Genomic DNA, 20,810 nt, shown 5'->3' with positions numbered 1-20,810 from the left:
CATCAGGCACTGAATTTCTTCCTAGGAGGAAACTGGGCATGGGAAAAACTGCAAAGTGGGCAGTGTGCCCTTAAAACTTTGCAAAGGGCAAAGAAAGCAGTTTCAAAATGTGCAAGATTATCCATGATAATCACTTGCTGCCTTCATCCCACAGAGCCGTGAAACAACTTGGACTCTACTTGCATACAGCTGACGTCTAACTACCTTTCTGCCACCTACTAATTTCAATCTACTTTATTAAACAAATAGTCTCTGGGAAAACCAAAGTTGTGTTTCCGTTAGCGCTTCTCCGCCGTTGGTTTCCGTCACCTCCCGGCTACAGCGCAGACGGCAGTTGACGGAGCCATCGCCGCCGCTGCCAGCGAGTCCCTTCGCCCCCTCGGCTCGAAGGCACCCGGGCCAGGCCCGTGCCCGTGTCGCTGGCGGGACGTGGCATCCCCAGAGGCGCAGCTCCGCGCCCGCAGCCCCGCGCGGCGGCAGCGGGCGGTGCCGCCAGGTGCGCCCGCCCCGCGCGGCCCCGGGGGCGCGGCCGCGGCTCCTCGCCCCGCCCCGCGCGCGGGAGCCACCGCCCCCCGGCTGAAGTCCGGTGCCGCCGCGCCGAGCCGAGACGCGCTGAGCCGAGCCGGGCCGGGTCGGGGGTGCCGTCACTCGGCGCTTCCAGCATGCTCCTAAGATGGCGGTAGCGGCGGCGGGCGGTGGCGGGGGCGGGCGGGCGCAGCGCAGCGGCTGGCTGGAAGTTTTGGTGCGGGAGCGCTGGCACAAAGTGCTGGCCAACTTGGGCGGCGAGGCGCTGGTGCTGAGCGGCGAGGAGCGGCCCGACGGCGCGGCCCACAACGGCCTGGGCGGCGATGGGGCGGCGTGCCGCGGGGCCGAGGGCGGCGGGGGGGCGGCGGCGGTGCGCACCGCCTTCACCGACCCCCCTGAGCAGGTGCCCGAGGCCGTCTCCAACAAGAAGCGGTGCGTGAAGGTGCTGAAGCAGGAGCTGGGCGGGCTGGGCATCAGCATCAAGGGGGGCAAGGAGAACAAGATGCCCATCCTCATCAGCAAGATCTTCAAGGGGCTGGCGGCCGACCAGACCCAGGCTCTCTACGTGGGCGATGCCATCCTGGCCGTCAACGGCACCGACCTGCGGGATGCCACCCACGACGAGGCGGTGCAGGCGCTCAAGCGGGCCGGCAAGGAGGTGCTGCTGGAAGGTAGGGGACGGGGGACGGGATTGGGGACAGCCCGGCGTTCAGCATGCCGCGGGTGGGAGACTCTGGGGCACGTCGGCTGTCAGAGAGGCGGCGGAGCCCAGCCAGGGAGTGAAGAGGTGCCCCCGCGCTTCTCGCACCGCTGCTCCTGCAGTGTTCCAGCGGAGACTTTATTCTCCCCCACCCCGAGCCGCGTCGAGACTCCCGACGGCATGCCTTAGGGTCGAGCCCCCGGGGAAGGGATGAGCGGGGCCGCCGGGGAGCTGGGCTGGAACTTTCCGCCGTCCCCTCAGCCGCCGGAGCCCCCGTACCCCGTCCGCTGTCGGCGGTGGGTCGGCTGCCAGGCTGCAGGCTCCCGGGGCGGCCGAGCCTGGCCGACCCCCGCCGGCGTCTGCCGCCTGAGTACTTCTGCCGCTTTCCAGCCCAAGAAAGGTGGCGGGAGTTGGGTGCCGGGAGAGGAGGGGTTAAAGGGATAAAGGAATCCCCTCGGGCCGTAAGCGAAGGGTTCGGGGGACTTTTCCAGAGACAGCTAGATGTGCCCGAATCCTCTCGCTGTCCGAATCTTGCCCCCTTCCACCTCTCCCACTCTCGGCTAAGGAGGAGAGGGGAAAAAGAGGCTTGAATGAAGCTGGTGCTGGCTCACCGACACGTGAACCATCCCTGCAAAGCAGCAGCTCTCGTTTCTTTTCTCAAGGGTGACTGAAACGCTTTTGTGAGAAGTAGCCTTAGAAACCGAGCCCGGAGTAAGTAAGAAGACGTTGGTTGGTGTGTGAGGAAGAGGCGTGGAGGCAAGGTGTCCCCCAGAACGGGTTGGATGTCGGGAAAGCGTGAGCAGAAGCAGAGCCAGGCTCCCCAGGACAGGGAGTTCCTGTGGAGAAAGACATTGTCAAGCGTTTAATCCCTGTTTTCTTATAAGGACTAATTGTCTCACTCTACCTGAGAGAATGACCAGCTTCAGAAATGCCCTTGGCGCGTGTTTGATAAAGCGATTGTATATTTGCCTACAAGTTCATTTAACCGGAGGTCAGTGGCACTTGAGGCATGCTGCTGCACTTCTTCCCTCGTGCCATCACCTTCCTCTGAGCCACAGGCACTCCCACCTCGCTGTGCCTGCAGCCCTTGCAGCACTTTTTTCAGGTGTGTCTTTGGCTTTTATTCTGAGGAGCAAAAGGAGGTGCTGCTGTTGGTTAGGTGGTGCATCTGAGGATCAGCCATTGACAACTCACTGTGGCATAAAGTTAGAGAAAACATTTGAAGGGGAGGAAGGTGTGAAAATGTCATCTGCAGCAGTGTGTGCTGAGAAACTGTTCGGTGCTGTCCATGTAGCAGTGAAAACTGTGAAGGAATTAGTGCCCCGTGAGGATTTAAGAAGCTGCTCACAGGACTAAAGTGTGTCTCGTCCTCCTTTGCTGCAGCCAAAACACTTGCAGAGATACCTGTGAAGTCTTAATATTAACTTCTCTCTGAGGTCTGGATTGTGGCTGTTGCATCTAAATCATAGTTTGTTAACACAGTTAAAGGGCTTCACAGTTAAAGGCCGGCAATGACTGACCTTTGGTATGATCTAATGAGTAACATGTACAGAGCTTGCAACAGTTCTCTCTCTCTGTGTAGTGCCTGCAGTAGCAGCACCTGAACACACTGCCACTGTGTGAGTCTTAAAAAAAAGTGCTTTTCCTGACAGGAGCAGAGATGAAGCTGTTTCAGTGTGGGTGGACGCTTAGCACCCTCCTTCTCTCCACTCCTTCCATCATTGCAGCTGTTTTCTTGCGTTTTCTTGCTCCATAAAGCACTGATGTGCTTCAGTGGTTGTTTCTACCGTTGAATTTGTAAATCAAGAGCGTATTTCACCAATGTATATCTATAGTATACCACATATAGTATGCTATTTTCACTAGCATATTTCACTAGTATTTTAACTAGAGTTAAAATACTCTGACACTGAACTCTGTCTATTTCAGCTGGTAACCAAAGGGGAGTTGGCTGCAGCATTGCCCCGGGAGACACTGCTCCCTGCGGCGGGGAACTGCACTATGCGAATGCCTTGTGTAAACAGCCAGTTGCAAACAGTTCCCTGCGATGCAGTTTCACGCTTTGAAGCTCTTTCTTCCATAGCACAGTCTAAAGTGTTCTTTTTATTACTAAAGGAAAGAAAATCCAGAAGTGGATTTAAAGTGTTGGAGGGAGAACCTTGATTTTCCTTCCAAACTGTAGGACTTTGCCATTTCCTGACTTCTTAGAGAGTTACTTATTGCAAAAAGCAGCCTGTGCCAGGGAAAGGGAAGATCCATGTATATCTCCTTTTTAGTATCTTTCTTGTTTTAACAAAGCAGTGCCAGCCTAAGTTTCCAGGTAAAAATGTGACATTACATTTTCAGGGAAATTCTGAGACTTGCTTGTGACTTCCAGACCAGAAAAGCCAGGTTTGCTCCCACGCAATTGCAAAGGCATGGCAAGGCACAAAGCAAGAGGGGCACCTTTCATGGTGTGACAGGGCTGAGGGCTGTGGGTATTGCCCAACGTGGCGTGCATTCTTGGAAAGGATGTTACAGTTGAGTGTTTCTTAGAGGTTATCAGCAGTGGAGATGTGGTCAGTATTGCTCAAAACACCCCAACATCACAGTGCTGGAGCCTGTCTGTTATATAGTGTCCTTCCTAAAATTGCTTGCTCAGTGAAATGAGGCATTTACCAGCTCAGCACTAAACTGTTGTCTCTCTTGCATTCCTGTGCGGGGAGGAAGGGAGGGGAAAATCCCTCCCCAGCCCTCTGCACCATGGGTGGGCGGCAGGGCTGGCACTGGAGTGGGTGGCAGGAGGAGGGAGGTCTGCGAAAAGGGGAAGGATGGGGCAAGGCTTCATTTTAAAGCTTTGTACTTTTGCTGCATGGATCACTGTCTCTGAGCTGGTGGAAGTAGAGACTATTTGCAGAAGAGTTATAGGTGGCATAGCTGCAGTGGCTGTGCTGGTATGGGGTGGCACAGCTGTAAGGCCCAGTGGGAGAGGTCCTACTATTAAAAAGTTTAATGGGCATTTTGTGTTGTTCTGTCCTCTCATTTTCCATCCCTGGGGGACATTGCTCTGTTGCAGTACAGCTACTAAGCTAAAGTTGTATAAATCAGTTCCTTCTTACAGGTCTGATCTGTTGGCCAGGGTGAATTGAAAACAGGTAGGATTTGATAAATAGAAGGAAATATAGGACCAGGCAACGCTGCTATCTGAGGAGCTGTAGGGCAGAAAGTTCAAGAGGAGGAGGATGTGATAGTGAGGAAGGACTTGAGCCTTAAGAAGTCCTGCTTGCTCTGTGTCTGCGGGGATGGACCTCTTCTGCCTGCAAGGTTTCATTTCCTGTGAGCTTTCCATCACAGCGTGAGCATGGGTGCAGGAGAGCAAAGCAGTCAGTGAGGAGGGGCAGGGGAACCACTAGTGTTGTGCTTGTTGGCCCTGTATGGCTCCTCAGGTGTTCAGTACATCAGGATGGAGCTGCTCACCGGTGTTCAGGGGCACAAAGAATTTCCCTACATGACAGATGAGACAGCCTCCTGGTACAGTGCATATTTGCAGGTGTGGAAGGCAACTAAAATTCTCATGATAGCTATTGTTTGAACATATAATTTCCCCACCATTCTGTTAAATTGGGTCTTCTTAAATAAGCACTTTGGAAAATGAAGCAGCCCTTCTTGTGCCCTGTGAAGCACATTACATTCAAGTGACTCTTAAGACACAAAAGGTGTTTGTCTTTATCAAAAAGCATCTTAGATAAGAGCAATCCCTTGGCACGCTTTGTTACCCGGCTGGTTGTGCTTTACTTATAGCCTCTGTGTGTGTGAAAAAATGAAAAACTGAAGCAGTCTGTGCTAATGTTTGACAGGGCTCCGCTGAGTGACGCTGTATTTGGATGTGGAGAAAAAAAAAACCCAATTAGTGTGGGGTTTTTTTGCTAGCTGGCTGCAGGATATTTTTTTACATTGCATCATTTCCTAACTTGTTAAATAGGCATGGATGAGCTTCTGATGACGATATAGGAAGGTATGTAGTGGGAAAATGAACATTTTAGTGTTCCTAGAGTTTTTATTGCTTTTGAGTGATTCCCAGTTAAGCTAACACAATTGCAAGGTAGGGTTTACAGCTCCCTTGAGCTCTCACAGCCTGTCTGGATTTGTAAAAATTTCCCATAAAGAGGCAGTCTCCCGCACAGTGAATTTTAGCATGTGGACAGTAGACTATGGTCATCTTCTGTAACCCTTGTAGGAATAATCCACAGCTTTAAAGCAGTGTCAGAATAAGCATCATGCAGTCTGTACCATAATAACATGTATTATGTTCCAAACTACACGAGTTTTAAGAATTCTCCCCTTCCTACCCTTCTAAAATTTTCTGTGGATGATGCAAATTGTACCTGAGTTACATGATGAAATAGTGTACGGTAGGCACAAGCTACTTCTTGGCTATATTTTGCTATCTTATCTATGTTTTCATGTTTCTTTCAGTGAAGTAGTGACAACAAGAGATTTCTGGGGCTTAACAAAATACAATATTTATCCAAGCAAGTGTGTCTCTTGCAAGTATAGGGGAAAAATGAGGCACAGGGCACTTAATAAGTGCCTACGTGACATAACTACTTATTACAGTCAGGGCTGTAAATCTCAGTGATTGCAAATTGTATGCATAGCTGTTTGTTACACTTCCAGTAAATGTATGGAGAAAACACTTTACCTCTTTTTTTTTCTTCTGTGTTTTTTTTTTTTTGTGCCAGCAAATATGCAGTTGGGGAAATATTTTGTATTTAGAGGTTATGCTGCATTTCATAGCCTGTGTAGCTGCCCTTGGCACGCATCAGTTTGAAAGTGAAATTGAAAGGGAAAAGAGCAGGTAATGTTATTCTCAAGAATACCAAGTCTAAGCAGTCTCAGAGAATCTCAGTTTTGATTGTTTCAGCTGCCTTCAGCTGATGGGGAAGCTTGAGTGGGAACACTTGATGTGTCTTTCATTGATTAGATTAGATTACCAGCTAATTTAGCAGTCCAGACAGTCTGTATCACCTTTCACAGATAAGAATCAGTACATCCTCTTTGCAGTAAATCTGGTACAAGCTCTCTTTCTCAGTTACTGTAAAGAAAATAAGGCAGCTGTGGGCAACGCATTCCTGGATTTATTTGGACCAAGTACAGGGTGCCTCCTCAACCCACCTACCTTGGAAATCTTGTACTAAGTCCTATAGAAGAGACTTAGTATTAGCTCCTTGAGGGTGCTTAGAAGATTAAATATGTCGAGAGATCTGCAATTGAGTTTCACATATGGAATCTACACGTGAAGTATCATTAGGGAAAAAAAGGTTTTTAAAAAAATCCCAGCAGTAATTCCTTTGTGGAAAATATATTGAAAACTTGGTAGAACTCTTTGAAGAATCTTTAAGTCATTGAACAGAGTAAAATTGAAAGCCGAAGGCTTTTGCTATAGGTAACAAAACAATGTTTGTTTGTGTCTTAATTTTGTCATGGCAGCTACCTTTTCACTGAAGACCAGTCCCACCTTTCCAGGAAAGCCATTTCACATGGGTGATTGCCACTGGCACTGGCCTCACCCAACCCTGCTGCACGCTGGATTTGGGCCAGAAATGCTTGATGCATGTCTGTCCTAAAGAAGATGGTGAGGAGTCTCCCTAATTCAAACCATCCATTGGTGTGCATTCGGAGTTTGTAATTGTTGGAGAGTTTACCATATCTATTTGTAGTCTCTTCTAGTGTGTTCCATGCTTTAAGAACACATTATTTCCATTCCATTTTTCTAATATAGATTTCTGATCATAGGATTATTTTGTACTTTATTCTGCAAGATTATGTTGCCATGGCTACTTGTTAGCATTGGTACAGCTACTTCAGTGGAAGGGAAATTGGAGGAAACAGCAATAGAATACATAAATGATCAAAATATGGTGGGAACAAAGCTGTCCCAGTACTGCATGGGAAATTCTGGCTTTCCAAGTCCGAAAAAAATTCTTCAAGCATCTCAGAAAAAAATAGTTGGTGAAGAAGGGATGGTAGCAATGTTTCTAGAACATGCAAAATGCCTTTTAACTTTATATCATGTAGTGTTGTGAGTAGCTGTCATGGTTTAACCTGACAGGCAGCTAATCACAACACGGCTACTCACTCACTTCCCACCCCTCGCAGTGGGATGGGAGAGACAAGTGGGAAAAAGGAAAATAAAGTTCATGGGTTGCGATAAAGACAAGTTAATAGGACAGAAAAGGAAAGGATAATAATAATATACAAAACAAGTGATGAACAATGCAATTGCACACCACCTGCTGACCAATGCCTTGCCTGTTCCTGAGCAGTGGCCTTAGACAACTTTCCCTCTAGTTTATATATTGAGCATGATGTTCTATGGTGTGGAATATCCTTGTGGCCAGTTGGGATCTGCTGTCCTGGCTGTCCCAGCTTCTTGTGCACCCCCAGCCTCCTCTCAGGTGCGGTGGGATGAGAGGCTGAAAAGTCCTTGACTTAGTGTAAACCACTGTGTAGCAAAAACTAAAACATCAATGTATTATCAACATTATTCTCATCCTAAATCCAAAACACAGCACTGTACCAGCTAATAGGAAGAGCATTATCCTAGCCAAAACTAAGACAGTGGCCTTGTTTTGCTGGCCTTGACCTGGTGGGATGAGGTGAGTGATATTGATCTCTCTTACACTGTCCCCACCCCCATTGGTCTCACTTCGGTGGTTGTAGCTGATGTAAAGTGAGCTTCACTTGCCTCAGCTATGTCACCCCTTCAAACTTTAAACTATGTTGACCAGAGAAAATTACTGCTGTCAGCATAAGCTGGATCTGTGCTAAGGGTCTTTGCCAAGACCTAGGGCAATCAGGGAGAACATCATACTGTTGTGGTGGATTGGGAAAGAGCTAGGACTATGAATAATAGGATTAAATAGTCTTTTTTGGCAGGGGCATAAACTTCATTGTAGGGATGGGAAGGAACATCAGGGGAGTGGTAGCATTCGGTACATGCCTTCAGGAGCATCACTGCAGTGAGGGAGTTCGAAGATGCCCAAGGTAAATTGGACTAGAGAAGTTTCAGAGAAACTACAAGGTATGTAGAAAGTGTGGAATGCTATTTGTTGCTCATGCTACATGCTAGCATGAGGCTCCTTAAATAGACAGCTGTCAGCTGCTGTTTTGCAAGACCTGGAAAGCTGCTCTGTAAGGCTTGGTCTCCATGCTTTAAAAGATGGCTAATGGCTTTGCTTTCTATGCCTTGCATTTCTGCAAGAGAGGGCACTCACTGAAATTGTGGCATCCAGCATCTTGCAATGTCTTAGAGTCCAGAAATGCTGAACAATAAACTAGGACACAAAAATGTTTTACTTAACTCTGCATGCAGGGAAACTTGGGGAAAGACAAAATTGGTTTGTCCATTGTCCACTCAGCTGTCAAAATACACCTTTCTCCAGAACATAAATTAACAAACTTGCTTACAAAAGGTTTAATCAACTGTGAGTAGTCCTCCAGATTGGGTCATCACTGGATATTGCCTTGTTGTAGCGTTAAGTTTGTTCCTTCACATAAATTAATTAAGGAGCAAAATTTCTGCCTAACTCTTTGGTAGACATGAATTTCTGACTGCTGTTGCTGTACAATTCTGTTACAGTCTGGCTTTAATTTAACTGGCTAGAACTTGAACTACTGAACTGATGGTGCCTTTCACTGTGCCTGTAGTAAGGGCATGACAAAGTAGGTCACAGCCAAAGCAGCACATCTGTATCGTAGCAATTGGGTAAAATGGAGTTCTTAATTGTAAGGAAATGAGCCAGAACAGTAGATGTGGAGAAACTGGCTCTGATTAGAAATGATTAACATACAGCACACTCCTAAAAATGCTGTGCAGCTTTTTGGCGAACTGTTGGAAGTTGCGCTTGTTGGCACAGCTCTAAAAGTCATCGAAGCTAAGGCTGCGGCTGTTCATTCCTCGCTGCCCAGGGATGTTTCGATCTCAAGCTGACATGTATTTGAGCTGTGAGTCTGCTTCAGGCAACACACAGGTGAGTAACTTGTGTGTGTACATCTGTGTCAATAGCTTCTGTTCACTTTAATGGAATGCTAAGAAATGGTAAATTGCTGGTGTAAGTATCTGAGGAACAGGATCCTTTTTCCCAATATCTGAAAATTAGAGCAGTATTGTAACACTGAAATAAAAATGTAAAACTGTTATTATTTCTTAAAGAAAAGGACAGTATTAGAATATAAATAATCTTCTGGCAAAGGAAGAATGACTGATTTGCTCCAACAGATAACATGGCCTCATGGGACTATTTATGAGCCCCATGTGCCCTTTTAGGGAAAGAGAGCCATTACTTAAGCTGCATGTTCCATTTGCCATTGACATTCTGCTGGTGCAATACCTATTTTGGCTTTTAACGTAATCAAGTAGTTATGAGAGAGTATTGAAAGCTATACTGTGGAAATATTGCATCTCCAGTCTTGTCTGAGTTATTTCAATAAGAGCTGTTTCCAGGATTATTTGCTATATTAATATGTGTATTTTAACTGCCAGTGACTGATTCTGGAAGGGGAGCAAGAAGCAGCTATGTGAAGGTAAAGATGCTGGAGAGATTTAGGGTTATCCAGCGTGTAGCTCATGAGGCTGCTTTAAGCTAATAGTTTTAACTCAAACAGTGGGAGTTTATCTGTTTTTCCTGGAGTTTGGGCTGGCAGGACAGCCATGTCAGACATGATTTCCCTCACAGCAGCCAGCTTCCTGTTGGTCCTACTCTTGCCAGGCAGGAGCCAGCAGGATCCCTCTCTTGCTGATGTGAAGCCAAAAGAGAGATTTAATTATTGAATCTTCAGGAGTATTTTCTAGGAATGAGAAGAACAAGATTTGGCTTCACTATTTCTTGTTTGAATTCTCTATCTTTTTTTTTTTGTTGATCTGTTTGGGTTTTTTTCTGCTTTGTGGGAAATTATTATTTGTTTGTTTTGTTGGGGATGCTGTTAACAGCAAAAAAAGGCTTCCAAATTACCACCATTTCTGACAGAACACATTATCCTTGGTACCTGTCTTGCCCCTTTTGACTTGTCCTGTCTCACACAGTGGTAAATTCCTCTGGTACACAGCTTCCTCCATCAGCGATGTGTGGCTGGGCTGGAGGGGTGTCTCCAGAGACCCAACAAGATTCCTGTTGGATTGCCTACCATATAAATACATACCTAGGCACAGAGCCACACACTGTAAGACGCATGTATATACATGCTTCTGTAATGAACAGCCATCAACAGACATTCCATGTTTGGGGCTTGACCTTCAATATGTGCTTGAGGCCAACGTGGTTGTACCAACTTTAGGCTGCTGGAGCTTTGATGGGTCTGGAAAAGCTGAGCTAATACCTATGTTACCCATCAGATCTCTCCTCTGTGAGGGTGACATGGTGGGCTCTCCTCGCTCAACATTTCATGGAGAGGCTTTTTATTTCGCCCCTGGGAGAGAGGCGTGTTCCTGAGCAGGGGATGTGCTGATTGTGAGCTGTTGAATAAAGTCAGGAAGATGTGATTACTGCAAGAGAAGGGGAGCAGGCTTCAGGCTGGAATGACTTGGATGATGACAGCAGGCTCATTGTGAAGAGTTCCAGGTGTTATTACTGTGCTTTGCCCAAATTAAACCCATCTAGATTTTAGAAGTTCAGGTAAATGCCTGGTCAAAGGGTTAACATAGCTCAAATTCTTTAAACAGCTGAGGAACTCCTGAGCTCGGAGAGAGACATGAGCAATACTTAAACCTGCTGGGACCTCAAGGTGCTACAGATGCCACAGTAAATCTGCTTAAAGTCACTGTTGCTCTCATAGCTTTTGCTGCTCTCTTCTTTGCAGGGGTAGCGGTTGGGTTGCAGGCTGATGCTGGGATGTTTGTAGACACGTCTATCTTCTAGCCCTGGGGAGGAAATCTGCCTTAAAAAAGGTAAAAAAACCCCCATATTGACTTCAGTCTTCATGTTTGTGGAATGCTAGAGAAGTGTCTAGCCAAAAAGACAATAGAAGAAAGCAGTACTCGAGAAATTCAGGAGAAATGCAAGTGAAAGCAACTAATTTGAAGAAGTTCCCAGTCTTTTCAGTGAATAGCTGTCTGTGTAAATGAGCCAGACCTAAGTGATGTACGAGGGCATGTCATAAAGAAAACACTGCAGAAATAAACTAGTGGAATTTCCACGTCACACATTAAAATGAACCCTGAAAGGCTCCATTAAGGAAAATAAAATATACCTGTGACTAAAAATCATCCTTTGTCAGTTTTATGTTTTGCTTTCTCTGTGTTATATCTATTTTAATAGACATGTGGGTTGGACTATCAAAAGAGCAGCACTTTGTCTATGAAGTCTGGACTAAATAAATAAAGAGTCAGGACGTATTATAAATGTCATCCAATGAAAATAAACTTAAATTGATTATGGCCTTTGCCTGTGTAAGGACTGCTATTCTAGGACCATTCTGTGTTGATCTTGTTTTATATGTATATTGAAATTGTCTGCTAGGCATACCTTGAAATTGTTAGTATTTAATGCTTGAGTTTTCATTCAAGCACTGCCAGAGCTTTCCGTCTGTGTGCATAAATAGCATTAAGACCTTAGGAAAGTTTCAAGGTTTACTCTCTTATTAAATATTGAGCAACAAATACCTTTTGGTTTCCGAGGGAGGAAAGAAAAGGTGGTCATGAAAACACAGAAGTTTCAGTGGGAATCTTGATGATGGTTTAATTTGAAATGGCATTTTACATCTAAAAAGAAAGCAATTTGCATTCAGAAGGCTGATTTGAACTTGCATTTAAAAAACTTTTCTAATAGAATTTTCTATGTGGAAGAGCAGAAAATTACCCAAAGTACATTCTTCTTGTGGATAATCTTTGCAATCATGTCATGTTTATCAACAGGAAATTTTCATGTCCAAAAACTTTTAACTGACTCAATTCAATGTTTTGGGGTTTTTTTCCCATTTGATTAAAAAATACAGTTAATTTCTTTAAGTGCAGGCATTTATTCTTTTCTATGGAAACTTTAGACATGCTGTTCTCCTTAATCACTTTGCTCTGTTAGTTCTCTATCAATACACACTTTGTACAAAGTGGATAAGGATGTATATTTGGGATGAGCCAAGCCAGATACACTTCCAGTGGAGAAGTCACAAGTGGTATAGTATATGATTTCCTCTAAGACATTTACATTTTATCTTTTCAGTTAGTCATTGTTCTGGGGGTACACTTCCTTGTTTCTGTGAAACTCACAGTAGAAGCCTTGAATACAAAGGGAAATGAGGAAGAAACTTCTTGAGTCTTTAAAACATGCCTAAAATAGCTCCGCTAGGTTTAATTTTAATATCTCCTCAATGCAGCTGTAAATTAAGTTGACCCATTGCCTTTTTAGCTTTTGCTGCATTAAAGACTTTGTATAGAACTGTATGTATAGGAAGGAATCAAGAATTGTTTGTGAAACCAGAAGGAGTGGGAAATTATTTCTAGGGTGGAATATGTAATGCATTATTTTGTTTCTTTATTTTCCCTTTGCATTCTGTTTACTATTGCATTGGCTGATGTTGGTTTAAGAATGCCTTTAGATGTAGCAGTTTAATTCTAGCACTGACCAAGCCCTGATGTGGGCATAGCTACAAATGTCTATCAGCAATATTACATGGAGTGAAGCTACAAAGAGGCACACACATACGGCATATGCTGTGAGCTTGCACATGTGTTGTACATGCATTTGCTTGTATGCAAGACAGAATTTGTTTGTTGTGCTATGTAGATTAAGTTAATTGTTCTATGAAAATGGAAATAAATAGTCTTGATTATACCTGCACTGACAGAGTCTCTAGGTTGATTCATTTGCTGGAGTGCTTCACAGGAGGCTGCACCTGCAATTTTGTTTTTTATCAGTCTGTGTTGTGTACCTGGACCCCACTATCCATGTCTGTCTGCAGCCGAGCCCCCAGCAGTGAGCTGGCAGCTTCCAGGCTGAAGGGGACAACTTGCCATCTTCTAGAGAATGCCAGGAAAGGGGAGTGCATTTGCAGCAGGAGAGAGGCCACCTCTTCTTCAAGTTGGCATGAATTTTTCCATTGATTTCAGTGGAATTAGGATATTTTTTAGCAAGCATTATTGACATAAGTCACTGATGGGGAAAAAATATGCTGATGCAACTTTATCCTGTCTGATACCTACTGCATTAATTCACCTTTAAAATAATATGGACAGCTCTTTGGTCTTTACTGGGTGACTCACCTCACTGGCTTGCTGCATTGCTGAAAAGACACGCTCACAAGCTTTCCACTCAAGACTATGTTAACGTGCTGCTTTGCTGTGCTTAGCAAGCCTGACTCCATATTCCCTCTTTGCAACCTTTTCAGCTTGTCCCTCCTCCATTTCCACTCCCCTAAAGATCAATGAGCAGAATCATTGTAAAATAGATATGGCAGCAGTTTAGTCTCTGAGATCAGTAATTTTGTGCAATAATAATCGATTAAACAATTGTGATTTCTTAATCTACTGTTCAGTGCTAATCACAGAGGTTGAATAATTCGATGCAGTTGGATGTGTGCCTAAGCTTTGAGTCCTTGTCTCAAATTAGAAAGGCATCAAAATGTTACTTCTGCAAGCCTGCGTGGTTTCTCTTAAATTCCAGGGTGACAGTTACTGCATCAACAGCTTTCCAAAGGATATTTCTGCTTTTCTTTCTTGTCTGGAGCTAAGCTCTGACCTCTGCAACAGCAGAGACACACTAAAAACTAATGTTTAACTGGAACAGGAAGCAATCGTTTTTGGAGACAACAGAAATGTAGTTTCAGGTGAAGACTGGTTTGTAGAGTTCTGTTTTCTCCAAAAAGCTGCACCCAGCAAAAATTTGTCCTCTTTCCTCTTGAAGGGGAGGTTTGTAAGTGCCCTTCCACCTTCTCTGTACACTGTCAACACATAGATAGTTCTCCAGGAAAAATTAGTTTGCTACTACCTTGATGCCATTGCAGTCTATGATGTTATATTGTGACAATTATCAGCGACTTTCTGGGTTTGCAGAGTATGCCAAGGCCAAAGCCTCTGCGTGCCTTGCCCCTAATCTGACAGTGCAACACTCTTCTCCTTGCCCAGCCCTCATTTTTGTGGATATTATTTCCCTCCTTTCTGGCTTCTGACTGTATCATTTAGGATACGAGGAAACATCAGCATAAGTTTGATGTTTATCAGCCTGATTATGCAAGAAAACCTGCAGTTGTAGCTGACCAGGGAGGCTCTGTCAGCTGCTGATGGCCACCTGGCTAACAGCCAAACCTGGTGGTTTTCTGTGTCTCTAAAAACGTGCCAAGTTGCAATGGCAGCTTAAGAGTGATTGAAAAAGTGAAATAATTGGTATCATCACAAGATGATACATAAACTGCAAGTCTGCTGTATTTCGAGCAGGAGGTCTTGGGAGAATCTGGGTTAGCTCAGGAGCCCTGAGGTCCCCAGGCCTGGAATACAACCCAATTACTTTGTGTGATTTTTTTTCCTTTTAAATATAGGCATTGTTAGAAAATAGAGTGAGTTGAAATTAACATTAATTTTAAACCTGTAATCATAGCTTTGGAAGAGTGTTGCAAAGAAAACTCTTACAGTGTATTACATGAAGAGTATCCAGTTAAAATATAATAACTGATTCAGAAAACTCAAGTGAGACACAGCTCTGTGATAAGATGTCCATCAAGAAGTTTTATCTTTATTTCCCTGGTAAATCCTAGGAAGAAAAAAAAAGTGAGACTGATTCAGTGAGGAATTCGGTTCTGGTGCCCCTGGCATAGGCTCCTGTGGGGTTTGGTTTTCATTGAAGGGCCCCTGTGGTGCAGCCTGAGCCCTCTGAATAGTCCTACTAAAGGACTCTTTATATGAGCCACAGTGACCACAGTGGAGGCTGGAGAAAAGAGAGCCTGTTAGTCTCAGCTTGCTCTGGAGGCAGATTTGCTTCTCTCCCAAAACCACTTCCTACAATGTCCCTGTTTATTATGGGAGTGTGAGAGGGGACTGAGCTCTGGCAGGCACTAGCAACCTCCCTCAGACCAGCCTTCTTCCTCACAGATGCCTCACGCTTGAAGATCCACGGTGCTGGATCCACAGCTCCTATACACAGGTAATTCCTGAAAGTGCTGGCGAAGCAAAAAGTAGATTATGCTGGCTCTTTAGCTTTTAAATAAATACATTTATTTATATACAAATAAATATAAATACATATTATATAATAACAATTTATGAAAATAACACTATATGAAAATACTCCGCTTTGCAGGCTAAAACAGGGTGGGCAGGCAGCAAGGATAGGTAGAATGCCCCATCCAGCTCTCTGTAGATGTGTGTAGGCTGATGTTTGGTGTGTATAGGCCCCTCTACACCCTGATCCTGTATATGGATGAGGATGACCTTTGCATACATATCTTAAATGATTTCATTGAAGCTAAGTTTGAGTGAGGCTCTGCAAGTCAAAGACCCCGTGATTTTGTTTTTCCTCTCCTGTGGGCATATGAGTGCTGATTGCACTATATAAAGCTGCTTGCTGTTGAGCCTGTCACTGTTCAAGGTGAGGAGAAAAAGTGTTAATGTTTTTATTATCATTCCTCTGTCCTGACCTACGCAGCACCAAAACAAACAAGCAATTGCCAAGGAGAGAAGGACAATTTTGCAGGTCCTAGCTTCTTCCACTGGAAAAAACATGGCCATGCTTAACTTCTTTTCAAAGAGTAGAAATATTGGATATATGAATTAAACTCCAATTTACACAGTTGAGATTTTCACGTGTGCTTCACATAAGTATTCTCAAAGTGCAATATTTTTAAATCCTCACATTTGCTAGGAACAGTTTTTGGGGAAATGGGACAATGCTTGTGTTTTTACCCTTCCCCCTTCACCACCAGCCCGTGTCAGGCCAGCGGTGGGAGCCAGGCAGGACTGCAGCCAGCTCTGGAACAGATCTCCCTTTGTGTCCTCAGCACAAACGTCCCTCTTCTTTCCGAGGGAATGAGGAAAACGGGTTCCAACCCAGCATGGCTGGCTGTTTGTGGCTTGTCCTTCAGCAGGAGAGAGAAGTGTCTCCTCTGTGTCTCCATTAAAATGCTGCTGCAGAGCAGACTGTCGAGGAGGCAGTTCAACAGTTCAAGTCTTTATAAGCCAAAGTTTAACATCAGCCATAAGGTGTTCCAGCTGTGTCACAAGACTGCCCAAGTTGCTCTGCAGAGGCTCGGAGCTGCTTCATTGCCCTGGAGCACTGAGCAGTGCAGAGGTACAGTGGTGCCCAGAAAAGCCATTACTTGTTGTTTCTTTTTTTGGCATCTTAAGCTTCAAGTGTTTAGTAGGAATACCTCTTCTGGGAATAAGTTAGCAATGACAAAAGCCAGTAATATTCTCTGCCATTGTTTGTTCTTTGGAAAGTGTGCCCTCATGAAATTTAAGAGGAGATGGGAGTTCATGTAGAGAGTCTAGTTCTACCCTTTCTGTTTATGTGATGCATTACACTGATATTATTCAAGTGTTTGGCATTTTTACTAGTCCTAAGTAAACTCTCTTCAACTGAAATTACTTTCCCAGGCTCAAGAGCTATTCACAGTTTTTCATGAGTGTGGTATAGCTTGCAAAGCTTCCTACCTTCAACAGCAGAGAGGTAGGATGTCTGGAAATGTAGTTTCAGTCTTTGCCAGGGTTATCAGGTATGGCTCCTTTGTCTTTATCTCAATTATCCATCAGAAGAAAAGGAGCAAGACACTTAAAAGCCATTGCTATCCCGAGCAATGCTCAACTGCTGCATCAGCTGGGATCCCTGCTGTCTGTCCTTGCTGCTCAGCCTGGCTCAACTGCTGAGCCGAAATAGGCTGAACCTACCTGTGACAAAGTGTGGAGTGTTTCAATCACCAGGGCCAATGCTTTTCACACCCCACCTGCCATGTAGGGAGCATGGACCAATTTCTGCTTTCACTAGTTGTGCCCGAGATCCTTCTACCTCAGTTAATGACATGGAGCCCGGCTTGGGATGTGGGCAGCTGTGAAGCTGGAGCTTAAAGGAAGTATGTACATCACCTTCATATGTTCTTTTTATTTGCTGTGGGAGGTGGGCCCAGCAGGTAGCCACCAGGGTAGGCAGTTTTATTGGTGTCTACTATTGCTGATTAGAAATCACATGCTGAGGAAGCTTTGTCCTGGAGCTGAAGTCCATTCATTGTTCATCTAGCTCACTTGTTAGAGACAGATCCTTCTTTTCTTCTCTTGATTGTGGTCTGGGCTGAGCTTGAGCAAATAAAGCCAAGTGAAACATATCTTTTCAGGACTGATAAGCTGGTATTTTCACTTCTGGGACATGTGTTTTGATGTTTATACTGTAGAGGTAATGGAGGGGAGATACGATCATGACACCTTGGCATGTGGGGCCCTGTTGCCATCTTCCTCTGGGGTGGAGGAGCACTGAGCCAGCACAGTGTAAGACTGGATTGTGGCTGAGATGCTGTCATCATATTATTTATATCCTGTGGGGCAGGAGAGAAAATGCCCTGCTGATACCATCCCCATACCACAGCTGCCAGATAGGAGTATCTCCATTGTAGTTTCAGACCTTGCGGTGCTCCCTGGCAGCATCCTGCAGCCAGACTGCAGCCCAAGTTTCTGGGTAGACTTTCATTTGCTCTCAAAAACTATCATTTTAGTAGCTTTTTTTTTTTTTTTTTAAAAAAAAAAGGAATTGGGAAGGGGATGTCATTGTTTTAGCACTCAGTGAATGCAGAAAAGAGCCCTTTACCTCCTAAATTTTTTATGCTCTTGAGTAAGTGTGAGATATACTACCAGGGAATGTGTTTTAACAGGGATGCAGAGCTAGAGGCCACGTGAAATGAAACTTTAATCTAAGCTCCTGTCAAGCTGTAAAAAGGCACTTGACTTTGCTTTCAGGGGTAACATGTGGAATGTAATGCTTTTGAGGAAACATTATCTAATCGGTTGAAAAGGTAAATCATTCACTCTTTTCTACTTCTTGATTTTTAAAAACTTCTTTATAAAAGGACTTGTTTATATCTTTGTGTGTTCCCTTTTGTTGGACTTATACTGCTTTTTTAACTGATTGTATAGTGACCTTTTCTGTCCTCAAAATATTAATTTCTAATTCTGAGCATTAGAAAGTAATAGGCAGACAAAATTACTTGTCATTTTGCTTTTGTTTTCCCCTTTCTCTGGAGTGATTATACCTTTAGAGAGGATTCTTCTTATGTAAAGCATTTATTCTGTGCTGAGCATCCCTGCTCTCAGGACGAGATGCAGAGAAACAGACTGAGTGGCTCCTGGGAGATGCCACTCTCCTTCCTCACTACAGGGATGCTAACCTGGCTTCCAGTTACACCTCTTAGGTGATTAAAGTTATTTGACATAGATCCCTCCCTTACAATGTTTTTCCAGCTTTTTCTTTGCATCCCAAGGACAGTTGTTTAGTTCTCAGTTGCATAGTTCTCCAGAATTGAGATTTTGAGGGAAACACAGAATTTATGCAGAGCAGGATACAATCTGAAGAGCAGAGTGTACTACATATCTTTGTTGCAAGTAATAATTAAAAAAAACCTCCAAACCATATATACTGTTTGAGTATGTTAACATGTAATTGCATTCTGTGTTGGCCTTGGCAAGAAACTTGCATAAGAAGAGCCCATCTCCGTGTTGTAGTGGAGCTCTTTGCACTGATTTAACTGCGCGGTGCCATGCCAGAAGCAGGTATTTTTTAAATGACATGACCTAAGGTATGCTCCAGAAAATATGTTTGTGCAAGCAGTTGTGCTTGCAGAAGGGAGCCATGAACGCCAGCAAGATGGTTTTGTTGCTAAAGCCGACATGTTGTGAAACTGTGAGCTGAGTGGGACTTTCCAGCCCTCTTCCTGGCATTGGCTGCTCGTTCCTGCTCCTCCACCTGCGCTCTGACAGCTGCTTCCCTGTGGTCATGCTGTGTGGTGGGTTGCTGCAAGTCCCCGAGTTGGCTGCCTGGATGGCAGCAAGGTCAGGGGAAGCTTGAGTCATTACAGATCCCTTTTGGGGGACAGCTGATGTTTAAGATCTGTGTTAAGCTGTTGTGAAACTGCAGCCATCGTGATGAGGCTTGTCTTGTCATTGTCAACATTCAATGGATGAAATCTGTCCCCTGTGCAACCATCTTCAAATAGTGATGGAGCAGGGCCAGGTCTCTCTTAGTGTTGCAGATTGTGCCACAGCTGAGAAAAAAAACCCACCTTTTTTTGGAAAGCACTAGACTTCTGTGTGACAGTCTTGAATTTTCAGTGTTAATTCTGTCACCCACAAGTTAAAGTGAGCTTCTTACCTGCCTTGTATTCTGCATATCCCAGCTTTTATATCACCTTCTGTTGCTGCATAAAGGGCTGATATAAATCTTTCATACAGGCCATCTCCTGGATTGTGTGGGAGTGGGAAATTCTGCTACCTGCCCTGAGCAAAGGCTGCATTGACTTAATAGCAAGAGCAACGATCTTACAGTTGAAGTGAGGATCAAAAGTCAGAAAATTAAACACCTCCCACTACCTCTAATGGGCAAGAAGAGGGACAGATGAGTCTTTTGGTGCCCAGGAGCAAAGCACAGACTCAACTGAGACTCTCTAATTTTGGAAGTTCAGGTGTTGATTTGTTTTAGGACAGGAAGGGAGTCTGAAGCTTTACTTGTGTACACCTTGCCTAGGGAATAAATGCATCTTACTCCTGAATTGGTTTATGTACACATAATCCTTTAGTTTTGTGCTTTCAGTAGCCATGCGTAGACATGTCTTAAAAGCTTCAAATTCACTATATTCCTGGGCATGTTAAATTTGGTCCACTTTTAAGTGTAAGAATCCTGTGATTTTTTTAGTGCTTGCATGGGTCTCATCTAATAACTTGTTCTGTCCTAAACCCAGACACACTATAGTTACTCTGCCTTAAAGCCATTTAATTACATGGACTTTCTTACCCTATACAGAGCCTAAAACTGCTCTAGTTTATTTATGCAAGACGTTTTTAATATACTGTTTCTTTCTGTATTCAGTCCCTGTCCTATTAGTAACAAATTTGGTTTACTTAACTTACTGCTTATCACTTCTGGGTCTTGGTGATTCCAACCTAAGTATGCTCTTTCTTTGCACCTTTATTTTCCTCCATTGCACACTCTTCCAATGTATTAATCTGGAAATGCTACTCAGAATACCAGGTGTTTGAATGCTTGAATACTTAAAAAAAATATTTTATTTAAACAAAAAAAAAAAATTAGAAAGCATCCCTAGAACTGTAAGAAGCTTCATTAGCTAAATTAGAAAACTGTGAAGTGTTGTAAACATATAAGGAAAGAAAAATCTAAACCAGAAAAAAATGGGATTGGCAGGATCTGAAAGGATCTTGGGAATTTGAGTCATTACTCTGATTGTGCAAAGGGATAGTGACCTTTGGGCTTGGTTGCAAGACTGCCTGCCACATGATGGCTATGCATTTTCTTGTTCAGGAGTTTCAACTTATTTCTTGCCATGAGGCTGCTTTCCAGCCCCTTGTTTTGTCTCTTGCAGGAGAATGAGTTCTGCAGTGTGAAAATGCAGTTTTACATGACCTAGAGAC

General features: G+C 44.2%; 1 protein-coding gene across 1 annotated transcript in view; it reads left to right on the top strand.

Annotated features, from left to right (window-relative positions):
- The first annotated feature begins 586 nt into the window (after positions 1 to 586).
- SNTB1 (syntrophin beta 1) overlaps positions 587 to 20,810 on the top strand; it is a 118,797-nt gene continuing 98,573 nt past the window's right edge. The window contains exon 1 of the mRNA XM_061995942.1: positions 587 to 1,196. Within this exon, the coding sequence (XP_061851926.1) occupies positions 674 to 1,196 (523 nt within the window). The 5' untranslated portion in view covers positions 587 to 673. The remainder of the gene's footprint in view (positions 1,197 to 20,810) is intronic.

Source organism: Colius striatus, chromosome 4 (genome assembly GCF_028858725.1).
Source record: "Colius striatus isolate bColStr4 chromosome 4, bColStr4.1.hap1, whole genome shotgun sequence".
Lineage (NCBI taxonomy): Eukaryota > Metazoa > Chordata > Aves > Coliiformes > Coliidae > Colius > Colius striatus.
This window is presented reverse-complemented; position numbering and strand designations above follow the sequence as displayed.